General features: G+C 42.5%; 2 protein-coding genes across 3 annotated transcripts in view; one reads left to right on the top strand and one right to left on the bottom strand.

The window, feature by feature from the left end:
- uba6 (ubiquitin like modifier activating enzyme 6) overlaps positions 1-7,524 on the top strand; it is a 12,185-nt gene extending 4,661 nt beyond the window's left edge. For both annotated transcript variants that reach the window (XM_059338215.1, XM_059338224.1), the window contains exons 12-32: positions 432-508; positions 649-715; positions 826-969; positions 1,135-1,281; positions 1,369-1,449; positions 1,577-1,654; positions 1,821-2,002; positions 2,184-2,289; positions 2,392-2,481; positions 2,588-2,668; positions 2,770-2,898; positions 2,987-3,038; positions 3,161-3,224; positions 3,314-3,383; positions 3,479-3,550; positions 3,640-3,763; positions 3,858-4,051; positions 4,727-4,854; positions 5,067-5,154; positions 5,248-5,342; positions 5,473-7,524. In XM_059338215.1, coding sequence (XP_059194198.1) covers positions 432-508; positions 649-715; positions 826-969; positions 1,135-1,281; positions 1,369-1,449; positions 1,577-1,654; positions 1,821-2,002; positions 2,184-2,289; positions 2,392-2,481; positions 2,588-2,668; positions 2,770-2,898; positions 2,987-3,038; positions 3,161-3,224; positions 3,314-3,383; positions 3,479-3,550; positions 3,640-3,763; positions 3,858-4,051; positions 4,727-4,854; positions 5,067-5,154; positions 5,248-5,342; positions 5,473-5,614 — 2,211 coding nt within the window. In that variant the 3' untranslated portion in view covers positions 5,615-7,524. The remainder of the gene's footprint in view (positions 1-431; positions 509-648; positions 716-825; positions 970-1,134; positions 1,282-1,368; positions 1,450-1,576; positions 1,655-1,820; positions 2,003-2,183; positions 2,290-2,391; positions 2,482-2,587; positions 2,669-2,769; positions 2,899-2,986; positions 3,039-3,160; positions 3,225-3,313; positions 3,384-3,478; positions 3,551-3,639; positions 3,764-3,857; positions 4,052-4,726; positions 4,855-5,066; positions 5,155-5,247; positions 5,343-5,472) is intronic.
- Positions 7,521-24,222, bottom strand: polq (polymerase (DNA directed), theta). The gene is made up of 35 exons (XM_059338245.1): positions 23,911-24,222; positions 23,670-23,760; positions 23,125-23,555; positions 22,795-23,036; positions 22,354-22,530; positions 22,135-22,265; positions 21,896-22,052; positions 21,700-21,811; positions 21,129-21,330; positions 20,527-20,668; positions 20,281-20,427; positions 19,969-20,181; positions 19,744-19,886; positions 19,253-19,442; positions 18,941-19,083; positions 18,653-18,846; positions 18,405-18,529; positions 17,697-17,940; positions 15,609-17,187; positions 14,009-15,539; positions 13,701-13,841; positions 13,401-13,603; positions 12,964-13,171; positions 12,260-12,453; positions 12,043-12,171; positions 11,678-11,852; positions 11,389-11,512; positions 10,557-10,657; positions 10,370-10,452; positions 10,190-10,291; positions 10,007-10,118; positions 9,338-9,462; positions 9,098-9,233; positions 8,872-8,978; positions 7,521-8,058 (listed from the first exon to the last, which is right to left on the bottom strand). The coding sequence occupies exons 1-35, from the start codon at positions 23,979-23,981 to the stop codon at positions 7,945-7,947; spliced, it is 8,319 nt and encodes a 2,772-aa protein (XP_059194228.1). The 5' UTR covers positions 23,982-24,222; the 3' UTR covers positions 7,521-7,944.

Genomic DNA, 24,222 nt, shown 5'->3' with positions numbered 1-24,222 from the left:
TGCACCACACGAGGAAGATATGTGACAACGTTGTCGAATATTGTAGCACTCACCATAAAGAACCGGATAGTGAAGTGTACTCAGTTCTGCCTTTCTGCAGCTTTCAATGTGCTGCTAATATACAACAAATTGCTTGTTTTATTTTTACATTTATTTCATATTTTATATTCAATCATTAATCCTTAAACTGAAAACAAACCAAAAAGGATGATAGTTCAATTTTAAATTTAAAATAATATGGGGAAGCCCTAATGTATACAGCCCAGTGCAGTCCAGAATCACTTGCTTCTTAGTATACTTAAGTTGTGTGCCTATTCTTTTATTTAGCAAGCCCAGATATCTCAAATAGTATTACTAAGTCAACACTGATATGTTCTCAAATGCCATGTAAGGCACTTTCCTCATAATCCCTTTTCAAATCTACCCATCAGGCCCCTCTACAGATCCATGCAGCCATGTTGGCTCTGGACACTTTTCAGGAGCAGCACAGTAGACTTCCTAACACTGGGTAAACCAAATATTTCTCTGCGTTTTACTGTCTATATCCGATATTTTACTTGTCTGAGGATATATTTTGTCCTGGCTTTGGATTTCAATGTGTTAAGGTGTCAAAATACACGATCAGCAGTTTTACTTTTCTGTCATCAGGTGTTTACAGGATGCTGAGGTTTTACTGAAGCTAACCGAGGAAGTGAATGCAACTCTCAGGAACCAAGTGAGCACTTTGTTTTGTGTCCCCCTTGTTTTGTTTTTTGTCCTCATTGACGGATGGTTGCATGCACACAGATGCCCCAACATCTCTCCCTTTCTTTAATTTCTTTCTAGACTTCTGTGAATACTGAGTTGGTGCGCTGGCTATCGAGAACAGCGAGAGGAACTCTTCCTCCGTTAGCAGCAGCTGTAGGAGGTCTAGCCAGCCAGGAAGTTCTAAAGGCCATCACAGGGAAATTTGCGCCACTGCAGCAATGGGTAGGTTAAGTGAAATGGTCCTCATTGATAGTTCATTTTTTTACCATTGCAACACAGCAAAGGAAACCATTACATTTTAAAATTAAGTTCACCATTTTTGCATCTTTAAAAAAAAAAGTCCTTATCTATTTATTAAATCTCCTTCTCTGTTTGTTCTGTGTTTAGTTTTATCTTGATGCTGTCGAGGTAGTGAGGCCGCTTCAGTCTGTTTCTGCTGAGGAGTTTTTCCCTCGGGGTGATCGGTATGATGGATTACGAGCTTGTATTGGTGAATCAATGTGTCTAGAACTGCACAAGCTCAGGGTCTTCATGGTAAGGACTTTGCAGTACTTGCGTCTTTCTTATTTAATTATTTTAAGATTTATGTCCACATAAACCCAACAATGTCTTCTCTTCCAGGTGGGCTGTGGGGCCATAGGCTGTGAAATGCTGAAAAACTTTGCCCTGCTTGGAGTGGGATTGGCCAAGAGCTCAGGAGAGGTGGGGCGTTCTTTCTGCGTTTCCTCTCCTCCCATTGACTTTAATTCTTGATGTATTGCAATACATGCCATAGCTTGATGATATGTATATATTGACACTGGTGTACTCTGCATCGGTCATTTCTCAGGTATGCATCACAGATCCAGACCTTATAGAAAAGTCCAACCTCAACCGGCAGTTTCTCTTCAGACCACATCATATACAGGTGAGCCTTTTATTACAGTGAGTGAAATTCAGTCTTGCTGTATTCTGCAGGAAAAATAGAAAGGCAGATACTCATTTCAAAGGACTCAGATTATAATCAGAGTTAAAAGAAATCAACCACACGCACCATAAAAAACTGACACTTTTTTTTTCTTCCCGTGTCTCAGAAGCCGAAGAGCACCACAGCTGCAGAAGCAACTCACGACATCAACCCAGACCTGCAGGTGGATGCTCACCTCAACAAGGTGTGTCCTGCTACTGAGAGCATCTACAATGACTCCTTCTATTCTCGCCTGAACCTAGTGGTCACCGCGCTGGACAACGTGGAGGCCCGGAGATATGTAGACAGGTCGGTGCAATTATTAAAGTTACTTTTTTGTTACTTTCCCCTTCACCGTGCGGTAGTTCGATTTTAACTAAGTGAACCCATGCTTATGTCACAAATGGAGGAGTTGAGAATGCATTTCCTTAAACCTTTACTAACTTGGCCAACAACTTATATTGTGTTTCTCCGTGCATTTTATTTTCAGCCGCTGTTTATCCACTCAGAGACCTCTCCTGGACTCTGGCACCATGGGAACTAAAGGACACACAGAAATTATTGTGCCAAATCTGACAGAGTCCTACAATAGCCATGTGAGAGTTTGTTTGTGTGGGACCATATTTGCATTCTTTTCACCCTAGTTTAGACCTTAATCTTTACTGTACTATAAATGTATTATTTTCATTGCTCATCAGAGGGATCCCCCAGAAGAGGAGATCCCATTCTGCACTCTCAAGTCTTTTCCTTCTGTCATAGAGCACACCATTCAATGGGCCAGAGACAAGGTCAGCTTGCTTAAAACAATTTTCTCAACTTATCTTACCCTACCTTATCATTTTTGAAAGTATGTGTGTCTGTACTGTCCTAATTTCAAACTATTTTCTTGTCTAGTTTGAGAACTTGTTTGTCCACAAGCCCTCCATATACAACTCGTTCTGGCAGACCCACTCCTCGGCTGAAACGGTGCTACAGGTAAGACTTTGTATGTCATAAATGTTGTTCTGACTTACCAAAGTCAGCTTTGCCTTTGCCAGCAGTGGAAAAAATACTATATATTTTTTGTGTCTTTACAGAGGATGCAGATGGGGGAAAGTCTGGAGGGGTCATTCCAGGTCATTAAGCTGCTAAGCAAACGGCCTAGCCAGTGGGAACAGTGCATCGCTATTGCCCGTCTGAAATTCGAGAAGTATTTCAAGAGAAAGGTGAAAATACACATTTCTTTCGTAGAATATATGTATATGTGTGTTGGTACAAGCTCCACAATATGATATTGATCTTGTGTCTGTGTAGGCACTACAACTGCTGCATTCTTTCCCCCTGGACACAAGGTTAAAAGATGGAAGTATGTTGTTTTTTTCTCAAACACTAAAAAAATATATTATTTAGGTAATTTAATATGCATAACTACAGTATAAATAATACTTAAAAGCAAATAATGTGGTGATTTTTTCTCACTCTTCTTAGGTTTGTTTTGGCAGTCCCCAAAAAGACCTCCAGCACCTTTTGATTTTGACTTGAAAGACCCTTTGTGAGTATGCTGTTATGTTACAGTTCCAGCCTTTCGTGTATTGTATCTGTCATATCTAAACTTGCCAAACCCTACACTTTCCCCATCAGGCACTTCACTTTCATCGTCAGCACTGCCCGGCTCTTTGCAGCAATTTATAACATCCCATGCTCAGAAAAGGTACGTCAGGGACACTCATGCTTACACTCTCTCAACCACACTCACTCACTCACTGACTGACTGACTGACTGACTGAACTTCTCCTTCTTACTTAGGATCTCACTGAAAAGGCAGTGACCAGGATTCTCTCAGATGTCAAGATTCCCGAGTACAGGCCCTCAGAGAAAGTAAGCATCTCCATCGATCCAGTCCTTGATTTGTATCTGAGTAAAAAAAAAAAAAAACCCTAATCTTGTTGTGGATCTGTCTCTTCCAGTGGATAGAGACCGATGAGACGGCAAAGAAACCTGAATCAGTAAAGATGCCTCTCAGCAGTGAAGAGGAGAGGGAGGCCATAGCACAGCTGGAGCAGGCCATTGCTACTGACAATGTTTCAGCAGGTTCACAACTCCCATCCTATTAAGCCTATGTCACAAACACTGTAAAACCTAAAAAGTAATAATTACTTATAATTTCTGTGCTTTTTTCATGCAGAGAGGCTACAGGTGAGTCCGCTGCTGTTTGAAAAGGATGATGATGGCAACGGCCACATGGACTTTGTCACATCAGCGTCTGCCCTCAGAGCCAGGATGTACTCCATCGAGCCAGCTGACAGACTCAAGACCAAACGAATCGCTGGCAAGATCATTCCAGCTATTGCCACGGCAACAGCTGCTGTGGCTGGACTGGTGAGAAACATTTGGAATTTTGCCATTTTGATGGTTTAACTTGGTGTCAATAGTCATGTTTACATTAATGAATTTCTGCTGAAGTTTTTATGCTCGCTTGAGGTGGTTTCTGTCTTTTTCGAAAAAATAGTTAATGTGCTAAACGGGAGATGGAAATGCTTTTTATGAATAATTTGTTATGTTGGTTTAATGTTCTCTGTTTAAATTTAAATTTAGGAACAGAAGATTTTTCTGAATTAACAGTATCTTTGTCAATTTGTTCAAACTTAACCACTGTTCCTAACCTCAATGCCTCAATGAGGGTGGTGGGCCCATGTAGTCTTTCGGTTTGTGCTGGTTTGCAGTTGAATGTAAAACTGGCGGGATAAGAGTCATTACCTCCAAGTCTCTGAGTCATGGTTCACTGCGGAGCTCTCACTAATTCTTCTGAGGCAAACCATTCAAATTAAGGTAATTGCCCAAAGAAAAAACAGTTGCTGATAGCCAATATTTTAATCCAGTGGCCCAACCCTAACATCTGGACTGGAGGACAGATGGATGGATTGACTGACTTACAGTATAATGTTGTCAATCTAAATAGATGTTGGAGAGTGTGGTTGAATTGCTGAAATTAACTTTATTGTTTAATATTAAATATAGATACATAATTGTGCATTATTATTTGTATGTGTTCAGGTTGCCCTCGAGCTAATCAAGGTGATTGGAGGCTATGGATTTGAATCTTTCAAAAACTGCTTCTTTAACTTGGCCATCCCTGTAGTGGTGCTCACTGAGCCTGCCCCCGTTAAACAGACACTTATCAGGTAAGCACGATCACTCTACTTAAAAGTGATAAAACACTTTTATTTTGTACTGGCATGATGATATCGCTGTTTTAATCCGATGCACTGAAAATGTCTGTCACATTTTTACTGCACCATCACAGTAGCAAAATGGAGACAAATGCAGGTTCTTGAGCCATATTTCATTATTACAACAATGTAATGTAGTGACAGCTGCGTTACTTCTTTCCCAGGGACAACATTTACTTCTCCATCTGGGACTGTTGGACTATCTTTGGTCATGAGGACTTCACTCTCTCTGACTTCATGAATGCAGTGAGGGTGAGGTGCCATTTACTTCTATCTCAGTTTTGTCAATGATTCTTCATAGTTCATCCTAGTTTTTGTTTTGATGATTTCGTGTTTTTATTTTAGGAAAAGTATGGAATCGAACCTACTATGGTCGTCCATGGGGTGAAGATGCTCTATGTGCCTGTGATGCCTGGACACTCAAAGAGACTTAAACTAACGTAAGTCGCTCCTGATTCTCCCATTTTTTTAGTCCTGATTGCTGGATAAAGACTAATGAGAAAATAAGCTATTTGGTGCAGCATCATTTGAAACCAGTCAACATTTAACGTTTCCTCTGACTCTCTTCAGGATGCTGAAACTGATCAAACCACCAGTGGACCGCCGCTACATTGACCTCACCGTGTCATTCGCTCCAGAGGCAGACGGGGACGATGACCTCCCTGGTCCTCCTGTCAGGTACTTCTTCAGCCGCAATGGAGAGACACCATGACACCTTTCTAGATGTCGTCCACAAACCTCTTGTGTCCTTAATTCCCTTCTTTCATGTAAATTGTTGTACCCCAATAATCTGGGCCAGGGCCAAGAGCACCAGCCCCCCTGTACGTAACGGAGCAAGAAAAAGGCCAGTCCTGGTCCCAGTTTTTCTTGTCCCAGATCTAGCCAACACGAGGCTGCTTGAGTAGCACTTAACTGTACCTGTGTACATATATTTTCTCCGTTCTGTTTTCTACTCCCGTGAAATGCACAGCTGCGCCTGTGTCGATGCCTTAATTGATAACCTTTTTTTGTTTGTGGCAGTGAGTCTGACTAAAACCTATGTTTACAGAAACCTGCATCCTCCCAACACACAACCCCATTAGACTCATTCTGTTCTAAGTCTGCTCGGCCCTAAAGGGAGGCGATGGCAGGACAGTTGGCATCATATCCCCTTCCTCAGAGTCCTCTCATTGGCTTTGAAATTTTTGCCAACCACAGAGTTTGCCAGGCGTTGGTCATCTCCCTTTATAGAAACAGGTCCAGCCAATAATTGTTCTATAATTTAGATGTGCAAAAGGTCAGTGGACAATGACAAAATCACCAAAGATACTGATTATCATTGTGTCTGCAGATGATTCATCACTTTGACTGCCTCATAAAAAACACATTTATATCACGGGGATGGATATTACCCAAACATTATTGAGCAACACATGCTGGCAGCACATGTTATGATGCACGTCAATTCTTTGAGATATGCCACTATCCTGTTGATGAGTCTACGCTTCAGAAAAGCAGAATTTTTATTACATTTCTCACCTGTCAACTGACATGCATCATATAAGGCAGCAGCTGTGTGTTGCACCTAACTTTATGGGTAAAACCACCACCTAATAGAAGCTGTTAGTCGTACCTATCATGTGAAATATTCAATGACAGAATTGACATCAGTTAACACAATTGGGTAAACAATATGTTTGTCATTAGATAATGTCATGAGTTCAGTGGCTGTTTCTCACACAGAGAAGGTTGGGTTTTTTTGACTGACATGAAACATCTGTACCACCATCTGGGATCACACTCCGACGGTTTTAAAATATCTGTTGTTTTTTTTAAACAAAATCTGTGCTGTTCACAATTTATTTGTTTATAAATGTGTCCATGACTTGTATTTATTTACTTGTTACTCATTTTTGTCACTTTTTTGTGTCAAACTGAGCCTGTGTTGATCAGCTCTGTGGAGTCATGGTGCACTGGTTAATTGTGAATCAACAATGAACAAAAATCATACTAAAAGTGTTAAAGTAAGTCATTTGTGTGTTTCCTTCCAGTTGAAGATTGTGGAAGAGGTCTTTGAAACAGCCTGCATTGGCTTATATTGGCAATAAAGTCAATGTAGTTTTGAATGGCATCATTTAAATGTTTTCTTTGTCCACCTGTGGATAGTCCACTAACAGGTTAATTAAAACTAAAGTCACACAAAATGCTTCCTCGACCACATTTATTTTTTTCCCCAATAACCAGAGGTGGTGAATTTCACTTTGCACAGAAAATGTCATATCAAATTGACAACATTTCTTGTGCAGCGAATGTCATTAGTGTAAAACAAAACAGTGTTAACGTGTGACAAGGATAATGATGTATGTTCCTGTGACCGACAGTTCAACCAATGGTCCAATAAAATGTGAGATTTCAGGATGTCCTCAAGACTAAAACTGCTCTGTCTTTTTTGTAAATGCAACACAACTATTAGTTGTTTAACAGAAAAATATTAGTGTTCAATTGTTTTAGTCAATTCTTCAAGCATAACTTGTGAAAAAGGCCAAATATTCTCCTGTTCCAGCTGAGAGGATTTCAGCTACCGGTAAATATCTTTGGGTTTGGGACGTTTCTTGAATAAAACGAGACATCTGTACATGTTGGGCTCTGGGAGGTTGTATTGATATTAATATTTTCACAATATTCTGACATTTCATAGTGTAAACAATTCACAAAATAAACCAGCACACTAATAGATAATGAAAATGTTGCACTGGACATTTCAAGTTATTACATTCAATCATCTTACATAAAATTTCATGACAACTATTGGGATATCAGTAAATAAAGTTCTATACTTTTACAAAAACGTATGATTTGTGACACTATACAGTGGTGAATAAAATAATACATTCAGTTCATTTAGAGCACATATGCATGTATTAATTTTGCATTTCATTATTGTGAATGGAATGAATAAAAAATATTTTTAGTACAAATGATACAATCATATAAACATATTACAGAGCCTTAAGCAATAAGTTCATGTAAGTCATTTATATATTAATCTTCAAAACATTCACATTAGATATCAAAGTCCTCCAAGTTGCCCCAGCTGGGTCCCACTTTGACTTTGGCCTTCAGTTTTACATACAGTTTCACTGCCGACTCCATCTCCATCTTTACTATTTGAGCAACCTGACCCAAAGACAAAAAATATGGAGAAATGCCATAATTTGCAGAATATATTACTCTTTCTCCACGCTAAAAATTCTACATTAAAGTAAAAATCCCTTATTTCCTATAAAAGGTAAAACAAATTACAAACGTGTCACTGTTAATTGAAGCATATTATGGCTCTGTTTTCTTAAAGTGTAAAATAATACTTCAGTCAGTACATAAAACTGTCTAGCCTGCTTTATTGACCCATAAATAAATCACCACACAGTGTTGTAGCTTTGCAGATCTACTCTGCACCATTCTTCCTGTAATGCTGAGCAAAAACAGTGCAGCAGGAATGATTCCTAAAATCTGTAAATTGACAATTGCTTTTTTGGGGCATGTGAAATATGTTCTGTGGTTGATTCAAGCTTAAGAGATTTTCACATTTAGTTTTCACGTCATGAAATAAAATTCCCAGTTTTTTAAATTTTACACGTCTTAAAGAAGATGTTTGCTAACAAGTGGCATATTATATATTATATATTATGTATTTCATCATGCCAAACACAGGCAGAGTTGGGGAATCTGAAGATTGTATATACGCTTCAGGAATCATTAAAGCAGTTTTCATTTGTAAAGATTATCTTGCTGAACAAAACATGTATATTACAACCTTTGTTTGCCACAGAGCTTTTTTTTTCTGCAATTACCCAAAATCCAATGGAAATCTCCCATTGGCTTCTTGTCGAGGGAAACAGGTTAACTTCCAGGTTAGCCGACAAAAATACATCATCCCCGCAGCGTTCTATACTACTGACGGTTTCACAATCCAAGTAAAAAATGTTCTACCTGTATGAGGTCTTCCTCTGTAGTTTCATAGATGAGCTCATCATGCAGCTGCAGGACGAAGTAGGCTCCTCTGAGGTGAGACGTCCCCACCCTGCGGTGCTTGCTGGCTATATAACGGACACCGTTAGACATGATTGATTTACAGACTTAGAAACAATGCATTAGTTATCTCCTTCTGCATGTGGCGTTTATACAGTATGGAAACAGAAGATTGAGGATAGGTCACCTGAGTGTGTGTGCTGGTGAGAGAGTGGAGCAGCAGGATATGTTTTCTGTAGTCGTTTCTGGATGTTGACGGTGGCAAGTTTAACTAAGTCTGCTGCTGAACCCTGCACAGTCGTGTTCACTGCCTGACGCTCTGCCTACAGAAGTTATGGAATTAATTTTTTTTTTAAATGCACTTTTAGTTCACATTGCACAGCTTACAAATACATTCCGGTAAGTGGTGATGGATGAGAATGCTTACATGTGCTTTGATGTGCACATTTGCATTAGTGATCCCCGGCAGGTATCTTCTGCGGCCCATCAGAGTCTGAACATAGCCGTTCTTTATACAGTTCTTCACAGTTTCTTTAAGAAAAACATTGATTCCTGAAACACAACACAAGACACTGATGTTCAGTTTCTCTTTCCAGTCTTTTTTTTTTTTCAATGATTGTACCCTCTTTTACAGGCTGTAGTGGTTTGCACTCTTGCATCACAGCAAGAGAGTGGCCGGTTCGATTCCGGCCTGCGGCTCTTCTGTGTAGAGTTTGCATGTTCTCCCTGTGTCAGTGTGGGTTCTCTACGGGTACTCTGGCTTCCTCCAACAGCCCAAAAACATGCACTTAGGTTTAATTGGCGACTCTAAATTGCCTGTAGGAGTGAATGAGAGTGTGATTGTGAGCGTGATTGTCTGTCTCTATGTGTCAGCCCTGTGATAGTCTGGAGACCTGTCCAGGGTGAACCTTGCCTCTTGCCAGCTGGGATCGGCTCCAGCCGATCCCAGCTGGCCTCTTCAATGATCCATCAATATATGTTGGATTTTACTGCCACGTACAGTGGCAGTAAAATCCGTAAGTGTTAGTTACACTAACTACACATAATTTAGGTACTTGGGCCCATAAGATAATGAGAATTAAAGAGCAGTGTATACCTTTGTATCTGGCCTTGAAGCTCTCTATGTAGCAGGCTGCATCATTCTCCTCCACTCCCATTTGCTCCCCCAAAGACTTGGCCCCCATCCCATAGATAATGCCATAGCAAATCTGCAAAGATAAAAACACACCAGTGAGAATGCATGTGTCCATGTCATCGTGTCTCTCCTGCTTCTCTGTACCTGTTTCGCCTGTTGTCTGAGGCTGTCATTCACAGACTCTGGGTCGATGCTTTTCCACTCAGCGGCGATGCAGCGAAACACGTCTGCTCCTCCATTCAGCACCTGGCGATGCACAGTGTATCATTTGTTTTATCTGTTTACTGTGGTTTGTTATGGGATGTTTCCCTGCGATTTACTGACCTGCAGAAGGCGTTGGTCCTTGGAGAGGTGAGCCAAAACTCTCAACTCCAGCTGAGAATAATCAGCTGCCAAAATCATCCCACCTACAGCGCAGCACAGAAAGACACAGCTGTTAGAACAGTCTGAGACAGAGTTATAAACAGAAAAGGTGATCACCTACACAAAGCCACTATATCATCATTGTAACCTGAAAAAGGTATAAAGGCATGTCTCATGCTGACAGAGAAGGCCGGGCCTTGTTCTGCACGGCCAGCTGCAGCTGAAGGCACCACAGACCGTCTCTTCTTTCTGTAACAAAACGGAGCAAGTATTATTTGGTCAAATCTTTTCAGCTCAGGAGAAAACCCATGGTATTTGATGCATTCCCACCCACACAAATCCATTTTTCACTTTAAAAACCTTCCAGCAACTTGTGTATAATATCATGATTTTCTACTGTAGGTTCAATTTCAATTTTAAACCCTGTCTAAAACCAACATTCCCTTTACAGAAAAGTGAAACTTGTATTGCAGTGAAGTGATATAAGTGTTTTAGTCCTATTTAGAATGTGGGGTCGTGGTGCGATTCCGCCTCTTGTGGCTGAAATTAGTTTTATAAAAGCAAAGATTGAGAAATGATCCTCACCAAAGAGAAAAGAAGAAAATCACTGGCAGAAACTTTTTTTAACCTGTTCTTAAGTCATGAATTCTAGACCTATAAGGGCTTTTGTTTGTTTACATGCTCCAGCTAGAAATACAAGATAATATTGAAGTATATAAAGTAGCTATTTTTCTAAATCAGCAGGGTTAAAATGTATCACAAACAGTTGGTGTGCCTGAATGAGTCTGAATGTACTTAATTTCAGTTTCATCCAATAAAGTGAAAGTTATGAGTAGGTTATAATTTATTTTACATTTTTATGTGTCATTAAATCATGAAAACACAAGGAGCTCCTCAAGTACTCCCTTAGTGGTCTACCCCCACTTTGAGAGCCACACACACTTGTAGATCAGGTGCAGTGAACTCTGATGTGGACCTACCTTGTTTTAGTGTTCATGTGGCAGCCGTCTTGTGAAGGTGGGCTCTCCCCGACCACCGTGGGCATGTAGATCTCAAAGTCTTTGGGTACATTCTGTATGTTTGGCTCAGTGAAGCTCACTCTACCTGACAATGAATGAATGAGAATGAGATGGCTCACTGCACACTTTAGATTTACTCCAAATAAAATTGAATTACACCATAGTACGACATCATGTGTCCACATGAAACACATTACATATTGTAAAGACAGCTGCAAGTGGTGTTTTTGAGCATCTGTGTGTGTGTTACCTGTTGCTGTGTGTGTCTGGGCGATCGGGTAGATTCTGTCCATGGCCAGTGTGGTGTGGTACCGCTTCTCCCTCTGCAGAGGGAACACCACTTTAGTCAAGGCGTTTGTGATCCGCCTCCACTCCAGAATCACACCTGGCAATGGGTGCAGCGGGCGAAGCTTCTCCAGAACATCCTGTCAAGCATCAACACAATTCAGTTTAAACTTTCACACATGTAGTCTATCCCTGAAATGTTCAGGAACATTTCCTACATGAGGTCACTTGTGAATAGCAGCAGGGAACGATGTTCATGGAAATCTGCCAGGGCAGAGAAATCACTTGATGACAACAGCAAGAATTTCATACAATGCAAAGTAGTTTCACCTTGGTGGTGCTGAACTGCTTTCCAAGTCGCACTCTGCCGCCTCCTCTTCTGGTGTAGCCAAGAGTCTTCTTACTTTTAGATCCACCCACGTCACCGTTTGGAGGCAAGTGAAGCTCTAAAAACAACACCTACAGTACACACATACGTGCTTTGTTGTACTTTAGTATTTTGGAATTTCATTCAAAAACATGGCTAGGAAAGGAAGATGTGTCGGACCTGTGCAATGTCGTCAATGCTGGTGAGGGAGAAGCTGTGTCCGGCCAGAGTGTAAGCCTGAGACTCCAGCGCTGTGAGTTTGGCTTGCATCACGTGTTTCTGTCTTTCACACTCTTCAACACTGAAGCCCACTCCATTCAACTCCAACAGAGCCAAACACACCTGGGAGGGCATCTCTGTGCTCCTAAAAAAATCTGACACACATACAAAACCATCAAACAATGCTTAGATCACTAATGTTTACAGTTCACCCCACTGTGGAAATATTGTATGAGTGTACAAAAGTTTGGGGGGTTTAAAGAAAAGCACAGTTTTAAAAATTTAAAATAACAGACATACAGTCTCATGTGTTCAAGTGGCCCATTGTGTTAATCCACGTTATATTGTTGAAAGGCTGATTGATCATTCAACACCTCTGCATTATTTTAGCACAGCTGAAAACTGTTTTGTGCTTATTTGAGAGGCAATAAAATGATCCTTCCTCAGGCTAGCTGAGTATCTAGAGGTAAAGTTGGAGATTTGTACAAGTTAAAATTATTATTTCTACCCTTGTCAATGTCGTTACTATATTTTCTCTTTTATATTTTTACTATATTTTGAAACTCATTTCATAAATAAAACAGTTTGTTTTCATGAAAAACAACACAGACATTTTCTAAGTGACCCCAAACTTTTGAGCAGTAGTGTATGTTTGCTCTTAATACCAAGCAAGCCGTCTTTCTCTAGCAGGCCAGTGAGGTGTTTCATGACAGAGTGTACGAGCACGCTCTTGGTCGCTGCCCTGACACGAGGACAGTGTGCATGCGGGTTCCCGAGTCCTTCCAGCAGAGGTAAATCTTCAGGACAGTAGACAGTCACCATGTTGGGCAGAGTCCTCTCCTCACTGCCAGGGTCCATCAGCCAGCATGCAACCTTCAGCAGACATTCAAAACAGGGTCACATTGATGAAATATCATGCAGCAAAGGTTCTGATCAATAACTTTTTTTTCAATTCTATTGCTGCCTTCCACAGTGTCACTTTAAATGCAGTACTACAAAGTAAGAAATGTGTCAGTAAGAAGCTTTACATGCAACAGCTTACTCATAATTACCAAGATCGGATTTTCTATCTACGTGCTCTATTATTATGAAAATGACTCACTTTGGGATCTTCGCAGTTTCCCTCCAAGCTGATGCCACAGCTCAGGACTAGCGTCTTGTACGCCTGGATGATGTCATACGTGACAACTACACCTCCTCTATGACCCGCAGGTGACCTGCTTAGACAGGTCTTCACCTGCTGAAGCCTCTCACTTACCGACAAATCTTCATCCAATGGAGGAGGGGCCAGGCTGGAGCTCAAGCCTGAAGGGTGACAGACAGCTGAACTAAGGAAACACTTTAGGAGTTAGCTTTTGCATACAGTGCGCGCGTGTGTGTGTGTGTGTGTGTGTGTGTATACCTTTGCTCTGCTCTTTCTGCAGAGACATGTAGTATGCATCTCTTGCTCCCCAGCAGACAGAGAGTCCAATCAACACAAGTCCATCACTGTCTCTTACTGGAAACCCATCGTCCCTGTGGAGCTTCTGATGAGCTGCTGATGCTGCACAGAAACATATGCATGGATGAGGGGAATGCAAACGACACAGGTTTGCTTATAAATATGAGTTGTGTTGTATATAAAAATTGCAATAACACAAATGCAAGAAGAAAGATTCTCAATATCACATTCTGCAAGGTAATGTCCCTTGATCTGTGTGTATCAGTTACCTCTCTTATGTTTCCCTCCTATTTCCTCCTCAGGCTGTGATCTGTGCTCCCTCTTTTCACAGGCCAAAGCCAGAGAGAACCGCTCCTTTGTTTTCCACTCATTTATAAAAGTGCAAAAGAGGTGCCTGTCACTTGCCACGTCTATGATGGTGAAGGTTCCTGAGTTGCTGGCAGAGAGTGATGCATCCTGGGACAGCTGAAGAGTAAATCCTTCATCGGTCACAGGTGATTCTGCATCAGAGGGGAGCCTCGGTTGGGGGGAAGTCAGAGAAGCATGGTCTCGGGGAGGGCTGAGATTCTGTTCAATGTGCAGCAGCGGTTTTGTTTTTGAACTCGAGTGTGGAACAATGTTTGTGTTCTGTCCCAGCTGGTGTTCGCGGCTGCGATCTGATGTAGGATTAGGCTGTTTCTGATCAGCAGCAGCTTCTGATAAATTAGATTTGGGAAATTTTGTGGTTGCTGGTTTCTGTGGCAGGAGAGTTGAAGGAGTCGACTGCTTGAGTGGCTGAGCGATGAGAGGAGACTGGACAGATGAGGTCGTCAGTTTTACTCTGGGTGTGACAGGTGGTGTTTCCTGAGTCGGGGGAATAAGATCACCAGCAGATTCTGGTCTCTCTGTTGGGTTCTCACTGTCACGTCTTGAGGGACATTTCTCTCCAGAATCATTTTCAGCATTTGGCTTTCCCCCTTTTCTAACCACCTGAGGTAGATCCGGATCTTCTGTTGTATTTGCAGCATTCATGAGTGTGTGAGTAGCCGTGTGGCCTGTTGTGGTGTTTTGCCAGGGCTGGTCAGACATACTAGGCCAGCGGTCAAAGATCTCTTGCAAACCAGGGCTGCAATAGAAAGAGCTTTCAGGTGCATTCTGAACTTGTGGGTGTTTAGAAACAGCATTTTCACCCTCTTCACTCATCGTTTCCTGTCTCCTGCCTTCTTTATTGTCACTTTGTGCATTACTATCCGGTATAATATTGTGTGTAGGGCCTTGATTATTGCTGTCTTTATCTTTGTCGTGCTTTTTTTGAGTTTTAGAAGTTGTAGTGGTGGGTTGTGGCTGTATCTGACCAGGTTGAGGCTGTGATTCTGACAGCTGCCCCTCAGCCAGAACATTGTCTGTGTCTGGTAGCTGGGCTTCATGATCGGCTTCTTGAGCCCTCTCTGTGTGTCTGAGCAAGCTCTGCCTCTCCAGAAAGTGTTCGCCCACCAGCAGTGAGTCGCCCCACTCTGACAGGTTGAAGGAGGACTCGCTCCATTGGACCGCCTCCTGCTTTTCTGCCTCCTGATTGGCGAGAAGCTCGCTGCGTCTGCGCTCCTGGGTCGATGGAAAAGGGTCCCTGATCTCCTGGCCAGCAGGCTCCTCTTCATCCGATTGGTTGAGACTCTGGTGTGGGCTCAGACCAGCCAGCAGGGAGCCGTCGAACAGACTGTCGAACAGGAAGCTGCTGCTTCTGTTAAAACTCTCTGAGGCAGCCTGATTGGCATCTTCATCTTTATCTTCAACTATATTATCGCCACCTGGGTCAGGAGAAATCTGAAAAACATCAAAAATTGTATGAATATGTTTATAATCCGAACATAATGGCTGATTCTTGTCACTCACCTGGTGGCTGGTGTCCAGGATAAGCTCCATCTGGCTGTCTGTGAGAGAAATATTAAATCTGGGACATGCATTGTCAGGAGCTTCAAGCCTGGTACTTCCCTCATTTGTGTCCTTATTTATCTCTACAGCTGCTTCTATCTGCTCCCCTCTTATCGTCTCTGTCTCTACTGATTGACTCATACCTCCATCATTCCCATCTCTGTGTTGACATGCCTGTTGAGCAATGATTCTTTCTGTCTGAGTGTCCAATTCAAAGCTGTCACCGAAACTCTCCTCTCCTTTTTTAACTCTAGCTTCTTCTTTTTCTGCGTACAGTTTAGGAGATGAAAACTTATCCGCCTCTCCGCTGTCCATCCTTCTTCTTTTGGCCTCAGGAGAGAATAAGGGAATAGAGGCAGGAGAGACAATCGGAGGAGAGTCTAACATTTCTGCATTAGTAGGTGTAGAAACACAGGGAGGGTTTTCTTGCACAGGGCTGGGAACTTGAACTGTTGTTGGCACCTGGCCTGCAGGGGCTGAATTTTGCACTGGAGAAACCACCAAGGGTTTTGAGTTTGATGTCTGCACAGTCTCCAAATTATCTTGTATACTTTTGTCAGTTTGTATAGAGTGGAGGACTTTACTTAAGGCTCTCGAGTGCTTCAGACTGCCTGGATTCACAGGTGAGGCAGCAAGCCCCGTGGCACCAGCTCCTGTTGATGCCCTGTCTTGTTCTGCTCGAGATATCGGAGCTCTAAACCGAGGCGGAGGCATTGGGGAAGGAGAGGGCTGTGGACGTGGCGCTGGTTTAAGCAGCGGGCTGGATACAATTTCAGCTAATTCCTGTGTCAGGCTCCTTTCAGGAACAGGAGCATTTGTTTGATGACTCTCTGGTCTGACTGAGACGATCCCTTTACTTGTCTCCCCTTCTTTTGGCTCTACTTTCTTGCATTGTTCCCGTGCTTGCTTTGACCTTGTGTGACTTTGTGTGTCTCTTTTTTCATCTGGATCTTCTAAATCATTTGACATTAATAATTTTTTATTTGCCTCGTCGTTTTGTGTTTCTTTGCTTCTTTCCATTTGCACTTTCTTGTCCGTTTGTCCCCTCTCTGGCTCTGTCCTGTCTACTTTTCTGTGCTCCTCCAATTTTCTGTTTTCAGGCTTTGATTTCCCTCGCTCTCTGTTGACTTCCCCTCCTGTTTTCTCCAGTTTCTTTTCAGACACCTCTTCCTCATGTTTCTGTTCTTTTTTCTCCTCTCCATGTTGGTTAATATCTCTATTCTCACTTTTCCTGACCCGGTCTCCTTCTCTGTGATCTTTATTGTTGTCGACCCGGGCTTCATTGGAGCTGAGATTAGAGGCAGATGAGGTGTCTGAGTCATCGGGGCTGTTTACAGCACGAGCCCCGGGAGGAAGTGTTGTCGGGTCCCACTGAACTCCTAACCTGGCCAAGTCTTCCTGAAGGAGAAGCCTTGCCTCAGAAACAATCTCAACAGCAGCTTCCTGTTCTGTCAGGGCCCGACCACCAGTGACCCAAACGCAGCGGAGGCTCCGTCTCTCTGCTGCCTCCACCTCGCTCTCATCCACCGCACGCTTCGAGCTGAGAAAGACAGACAGACAGAACATTTTCTTTTTGTCTGGGGTCATGTTTCAGGGAGATTATAGTTTGTTGTGCTGGTGCTACAGCTGCACTTAAGCAAGCTCAGAGTTTAAGAGGAGTTCATGGAAATGTACCTGCTTTCATCTCCTTGACTTTGAAAAAAAAAAAGAGGTTGGTTATACAGGTGCATCTCAATAAAAAAAAATCAATTAAGATCAACTTAATTATTTGATTGAATTAATGTAATTATTTAATTACCAATGCATTTTGGCACTATATATATATATATATATATATATATATATATATATAAATTGGGCTTTTGTTGACAAGCTTAAAAAACTGGCAGCGAGTGGAAAAGCAGAGCTACAGAGGTAAAGTGTGAACTCGGCATCAGCTGCTGGCAATTCATTTGGAACAGCATGTGTGCTGCAATGAGCCTCCAACCGTGTTTACTTAATATTAATTTATAATAGCACACACATACATGCAAAGAAACAGACACCTACCTCTTGAATGGGACCGCATTCCTCAGGGCTTTCTCCACATCAGCTACAGTAGCCCTGGCTAGTTCAGCGACAGTACAGAGGCCTTGTGCGTACAGCGCTCTGGCTCGTGTTGCGTTCAGGAGGGAAACCCTGACAAGGTCGACCAGCTCCCTCTGGACTCCGAAGCTCAGCCTGGTCTGGTACTGGGACAGCAGCAGCTCCATGTTGTGCCAGCCCAGACGCTTGCAGAACACTGTTACCATACCTGAAGGGAGGGCAGAGAGTGTTTCTGCACCACTGAGTGTATGATTTAGAGTCACTGAATTTAAAAAAAATGTTGCTACGGTTTATAGTTCTGGTTTTCTCTGGTTCTGGTTCTGGTTTTCTTCGTCTGTGTTTACACTGATAATAAGCACTATAATTAGATATATACCCAGACAACTTGTCCAGAGCACACACCCACAGAGTCTGGATCACAACAGGGCTTCATAAGTCCTCTCACAGTAACTTGATACAAGATGCATGAGCACTTTACATGACTCTGAAGGAAGCGTGTAGATGCTCAAACATCAGCTAATGGAATGAAGTTGAGGTTGTATATCCGTCTTAAAGTGCCCCTGCAGCTTGCATCAAGTTACTGTGAGAGGACTTGTGAAGTCCCATGGTCGGTATATCCTGGAGTGTTACATGTCCTGTGCTGGAAAGAGAAGCTTGCTCTTAAACAAGTACCTGCATATGTAGAAGCAGACTGCTGGAGGGACTGTAACTGCCCACGGTTGCAGTTGTATTTGGATGCCACTGTTCCCAAAGGCACCTCACTCACCAGATCCTGGAGCACAAGAGTGGTGAAAAACCTGCAAAGAGGTGTTATCAAAGTTATAATTGTCTTATTTTGGATTCCTTCATGAACAAAAGAAATCACATAAAAGGTGAAACTTTGATATGATATGTGTCATTTACAGAAATATGAGCATTACCGTTTATGAATAGCCATCTGTCTACGCTGCTTCTCTGTCTTGGCGACGAGTTTGCCACTGACAGATCTTGCCAGAAAACCTTCCTGGACGCCCACCAGCTCTGCGACCCTCTTCATCGATGACGACAGCTGTTCCCACAGACAGAAGAACTGATACCAATCTATGGTAGTCCACTCTGCGTACAACGGGGTAATCTGAGGGGGAAATTTTGGACAGTTACTGGGGTTCAGGAATGAATAAACAGAAAGCTATTATACAAGTAATAATATAAGATATGTGCATTTGTACCAGATACAGAATGTGCAAATCATTTTCCAGTACAAATCCCTTCATGGCTCTCTGGAGATCTGCAAATATTCCTAGAGCCTCAGGAGGAGAGAGGGAGGAGGAAAGGGTGGCAGCACCAAGTTGAGTCGGACAGTAGCGCTCCTCTGGATGAGACAGCAGAGGATATAGAGCAGTTATTGTGATAGAAAGGGGTTAAATTGGAACTTCTGGCTTATAAACTTTGTAATGAAACAAAAATATGATGCATGAATACAGTAAATGCTTGCATTATTCTTACAAAAACCTGTTCCAATCTGAATTAAGTGGCGGTACCTTGTCCATCATTCTGGATACTGATAAATTCGTTCTCCATCAGCCATTCAACAGAGGCCTCAATGCCTCCTTTCTTAGTCTCTTCATTTGATTCCTTTTTGCCGTCAGATTTCGTGCTGGCAGCCAGCAGTGAGCACAAAGCATATGACCTCACATCCTGTGGAGTGCTGGCTACACCTCCAACAATGATCTGCAAGTTTGGATGATTCAAATGAGGGTCAAAAAACAATGATGGAGGTAAACTGATCTGACTATGACCTCCACTGGATGAGAAAACTTTTCTTTAAGAAAGATAGACCACGTTCATGAAATATTCCAGCAGTAAGGGGACAGTGTGACAGTGTTTTGAAGAAGTATATTTCAATTCAAGCATCTTCTTCCCTTGAAAACAAAACAATCAAAATTAAACATTTTCCATCTTTTAAGACTTTGTACAAACTCTGTGTAAGTAATTTTAGTGGATGCTGAGTTCATTTAGAAATGAGTCAAACCTCTAAGATGGCTCGCAGCATACTGGTGGTGACGCCTTCTCCTTCCCTCCTAACCAGGCAGCTACTGATTGGCTGAAGAGCTCCCTTAAGAAGCCTAATACCTTTCTGACGTTCTGCCTCCTTACACACCAACACACTCTCACCTTAAAAAGGCGAAAAACACAATGATGTCAGGCCAAGGGACAGATTGTTTATCAATTCACTTTTCAACTTACATATGCATACCTATAGTGTCTACTCCTTTTCTCCCCGCTCGTCCAGCCATCTGTTTGTACGTGAGCGGGTCCAGCAAGTGTCCATTAAAGGTAGGTGATCGAATGATGACCCTGCGAGCCGGGAGATTAACTCCTGAAGAGAGGGTAGAGGTGGCAGCCAGGACTCTGACCATGCCCTGGCGAAACGCTCCCTCCAACACATCGCGCTCATCAAATGTCAAACCTACAGAGAAAAATGTTATCTCATTTATATACTCAAAAATCAAAGTAATTTAGCGCGCAGCTTTTTGTGGCAAAGAAGCAGTTGTGTGAGTGTGTTCACCTGCGTGGTGGAAGGCCACCCCCCACGGCACAGTTCGCTGGAGGATGGGGTCCAAACCAGCTGGAGTTCGTCTCAACTGGGCTATGACATCCACGAGTCCCTTCTGATCCAAACACACCGGCTGAGGCTCCGATTCGCCCTGACGATCTGAAAGGATGACAACAGAATCTAGACTTAACACAATCTTTAGAAAAACCTAGAGTTGGACTTGATCTCACGATTAAACAAAGTATGCACATAACTTACCGGTGCGTCTGAGGTTGTAGAATTCTCTGGCGATGCTGTCCGCCAGTTTCTCACACCAGTTCTTTGAGGGGCAGAACAGCAGCACAGAGCGGCCCTCTCTCACAGTCTCATAGCACAGGCTCACTATGTGGTCGTCATCACCCTTCATGAATTATCACAGCCATCACACACACAGCACATGGTCATATTACTGGATGACCTATCAGTCGACTAATCAACTAAGAGGCGGCAGCTCTAAAAAGGTATGCAGGTAAAACAACCAAAAAAGCTAATAGAATGATGGCTCAGCGCCAGGCAGAAAAAGTATGGATGATTGTTAAAAAAAACAATAAATAGACTGAAAATTGTATTAAAAATTCCTTAAATAATTCATCTTTGACACAATATTCACAGGAAATAATCTGCTCACAATTCATCCTAATCACTTGCAAATTTACGGCAGTTGTTGTGTTGACTATTTGGGTTTATTGTCATTGTCAATTGTTCTTTATTGTTATTGTTATGTATTGAATACGATATGCAATATTAAATATGTCTTGAGATTAGGCATCATTCATGATAACAAACACACTGGATGATATTTGAGCTGCACTCTCAGTTACCTTAATGTGGAGTGCAGGGGTAAACTGCCGGACCACAGAGAGGCTCTTGTCGTAGATGTTGCAGCCCACCTTGAGGTGCTCCTGCAGGGGTACGGGTCTGTAGTCAGTCTGGTAAAGCTCTGCACCCAACCAGCTGGCGAGGAGGGAGAGGTTAGGCAGGGTGGCGCTCATACCGATGATCTGAACACCCTCAGAAAGAGACCTGCGGACACAGTTGCACAGATTAAGAGAAGACATGAAAGAGTTAGTTACATTAAGGAACCGATTTATTGTATTACATTTTGTATTTCGAAAATGTTACGTTTAAATGTGCAAATAAGGCATTCAATTCTGGTAATTTAAGGAGAAATTTACGGATGCAAATAAACAAAGTAGAGCAAAATAAACCCCATAATGTGTATTTTGGATGATCATTTTCCCCAAGCCTGAAATAAGACAAGTTATTGAAGCAAAATAGTCCAAAATCTCCAATGCATTAAAAAAAATAGCTCACTTTAATAGCAGAAGAACTTAGATTTCTGTACACGGTATCTGTTACACAAAACAAACAGACAAACTAACGGACACAAACCCAGTGGTGTTCTGCTTCTGTGCAATGTAGCGGATTTTGGTTAAGAGCAGCTCTAGCAGGTATCCTCTTCCAGAATCTCCAACCATGTGCAACTCATCCACCACCACCATACCTAGTAGTACAAAAATAACACACCTTTCAAACTGAGACTCTGTTTTATATTTGAGAAAGCACACAGATATCCCCGGTATATTACCTAATAGACTCATATTGTCCTCTTCTATGAGTCTGTTAATGAGAGAATTGGCTTTTTCTATGGTGCAAACAGCCACATCCAGCGCTGTGAACCCTCCAGCAGCTGAGGTGCTGCCCATATATCCCTCCACACGAACTCCCGCCTCCTCAAATACACTCTACAGGGTCACAGGTACAAGTGTGTTAGATGTATTAACAGACACACAATGCAGTGTCCACATGCATGTACGTTTCTGTCACCTGCAGGTAGTGCATCTTCTCTTTGGCCACAGAGACAAATGGCAGAATAAAGAGAGCTTTTCTTTTCGTCTCCAACACACGCTTCAACATCAGCAGCTCTGACACCAGAGTTTTTCCAGCACTGGTCGGGGCTGAAAAACAAGGAATATAAAGCTGAAAAAAACCCAAACAATGACTGACTCTGTGAATTACTTTATAGGAAGCGGTTTGTTTTCTTACCAGAGTATATCAGGTTACCCCCCTGCAGCACCTGTCCTACAGTGAGACACTGAGCCTGCCATTCAAACATGTGGGTCACTCCGTGTTTCTGGTAGCGCTCCAGGACAGGTTTTGGTAAACCCCAACTGGATAACAGAAGCTTTTCAGCTTGCCCCGCTGGAACACACAAGGCAATACCTACCGTAGAAGAAAAAAATCCTATTACCTGTGTTAATAAATTAAACTGGTGAGTCTTAAAGGGGACATATTATTCTCATTTTCAGGTTCATTGCTACAGTGTAGAGAAGTGATTACAAAGCACAGAAAGTGGGATCAGGGCTCAGCAGCTTGTTTTTGCAGGTAAATCCACCCATAATAAGGTGTCGAATTAGTCAACTACACAGAGAAATAAGAAAAACTAAATATATGAATCTTAAAGAAGGTTTTACACTTGTACTTCACCTAGTTGAGGTAAAGTGTCATTGAGAGTGCTGAGGTCCAAGCCGCTGGGGACGGTGAGCACAGAGGCAGACTGATTCTGTAATGACTGCTGGAGTTTGGCCCTCTTCATGGCAGCAGTGAGGCGGGTGGGGCTGAACAAGATGTAGTCCCTGGATGCATTCGGAGGTGGATCAGCATTCATATTTGACCCATTTATGTCTATGCCGCAAGGAGAGCTCTTTCTTCTGGATGTAGGTGTTTGTCTACTGAAATAAAGTAAGAAGCACATTTGTTAACAAAAGCAGGTAATCCAAAAAAATAAAAGTTGGGTAATATTGTGTAAAGACCTACTTGGTAGAGCTGCCTTCTTGCTGAACTTTTTTTATTTCTTGACAGGATAAAACATTAATGCAGGGCGGGGCTACTGATGGCTGGATGTTCTCCGGGCCCCTCTGAGACTGCTCCGCCTCCTCAGAGTCCTCACTGAAGAGAAGCCTCTGTGCAAGGTCTTTACAGTCAGATCTCAATCCTGGTCTCTTATTAACACCACTACGCCCATGGACTATGTCTTGGGTGCTGCGGGCTCCTGGGCCTGTGGACTGAGGTGCTTTGTCAGCATAGACAGATGATGATGGTGCTGCTTCATGTGCAGCTCTGTCTGCTGTTGTCGGGCATACATTGTTAGCTGCAGGCTTCACTGGGTCTACAGCTTCGATCATCTGCAGCATCTCCTCATCGAGAGCTAATGTGGACTCTCCCAGAGGAAACACTGCTCCTCCATCCTAAAAATAGAAATGAATACATGTCATGTGTGATCTATGTTGATGTGGAAGGGGATCGTAGGTGACATAAAGAGTTACTAGGAGAAAAGTTCTCTCTCAAGCTGTCAAACTCACCATGCGGCTGTCTTTACTGGTGTTTATTTTGCCTGATATGTGATGGGTTTTCTGCCTGTCTCCGTCTGGTGGCTCACCAGGTGCTTGGAAACTGTCAAAAAGGTAAGTTCACCACCGCTAAGACTGACGTTTATTGACAGAACGGCTACAAAGATTATAAGATGTCTCCAGGCAACAGGAGGGATTCTTATTTTTTCTAAATAAGCCAACAGTATTAAGTTAAACTGTGACTTCAACTTACCCTTTTTTGTTCTTGATCTGGTGCTGCCCCATGTAGCTTTTCTTTTTCCCGGGAGGACCTGAGGTGCTCATGCTGGAGAAGTTGTATTGTTTTTGACAAATGCGTGAGTAACGTTAGCTGGACGATCATTAACATGACATCAGTTTGACACTTGACTCGAGTTTATAAACTACATTTAACAATCCGTATCAAGGGTTGGGAAGGGTTGAGCGAAAACAAGCGCCGCCGTAGACTGAATTATTTTGGCTGCTAAGTGTAAACCACTGTCGATGGTGTAAACATGAGAAATCAAAAAGTACCGCTTCGGTGCTC

The sequence above is a fragment of the Centropristis striata genome, chromosome 1 (assembly GCF_030273125.1).
Source record: "Centropristis striata isolate RG_2023a ecotype Rhode Island chromosome 1, C.striata_1.0, whole genome shotgun sequence".
Lineage (NCBI taxonomy): Eukaryota > Metazoa > Chordata > Actinopteri > Perciformes > Serranidae > Centropristis > Centropristis striata.
Note: the sequence above shows the minus strand (reverse complement) of the source record. Positions and strands in the feature narration are given on the sequence as shown.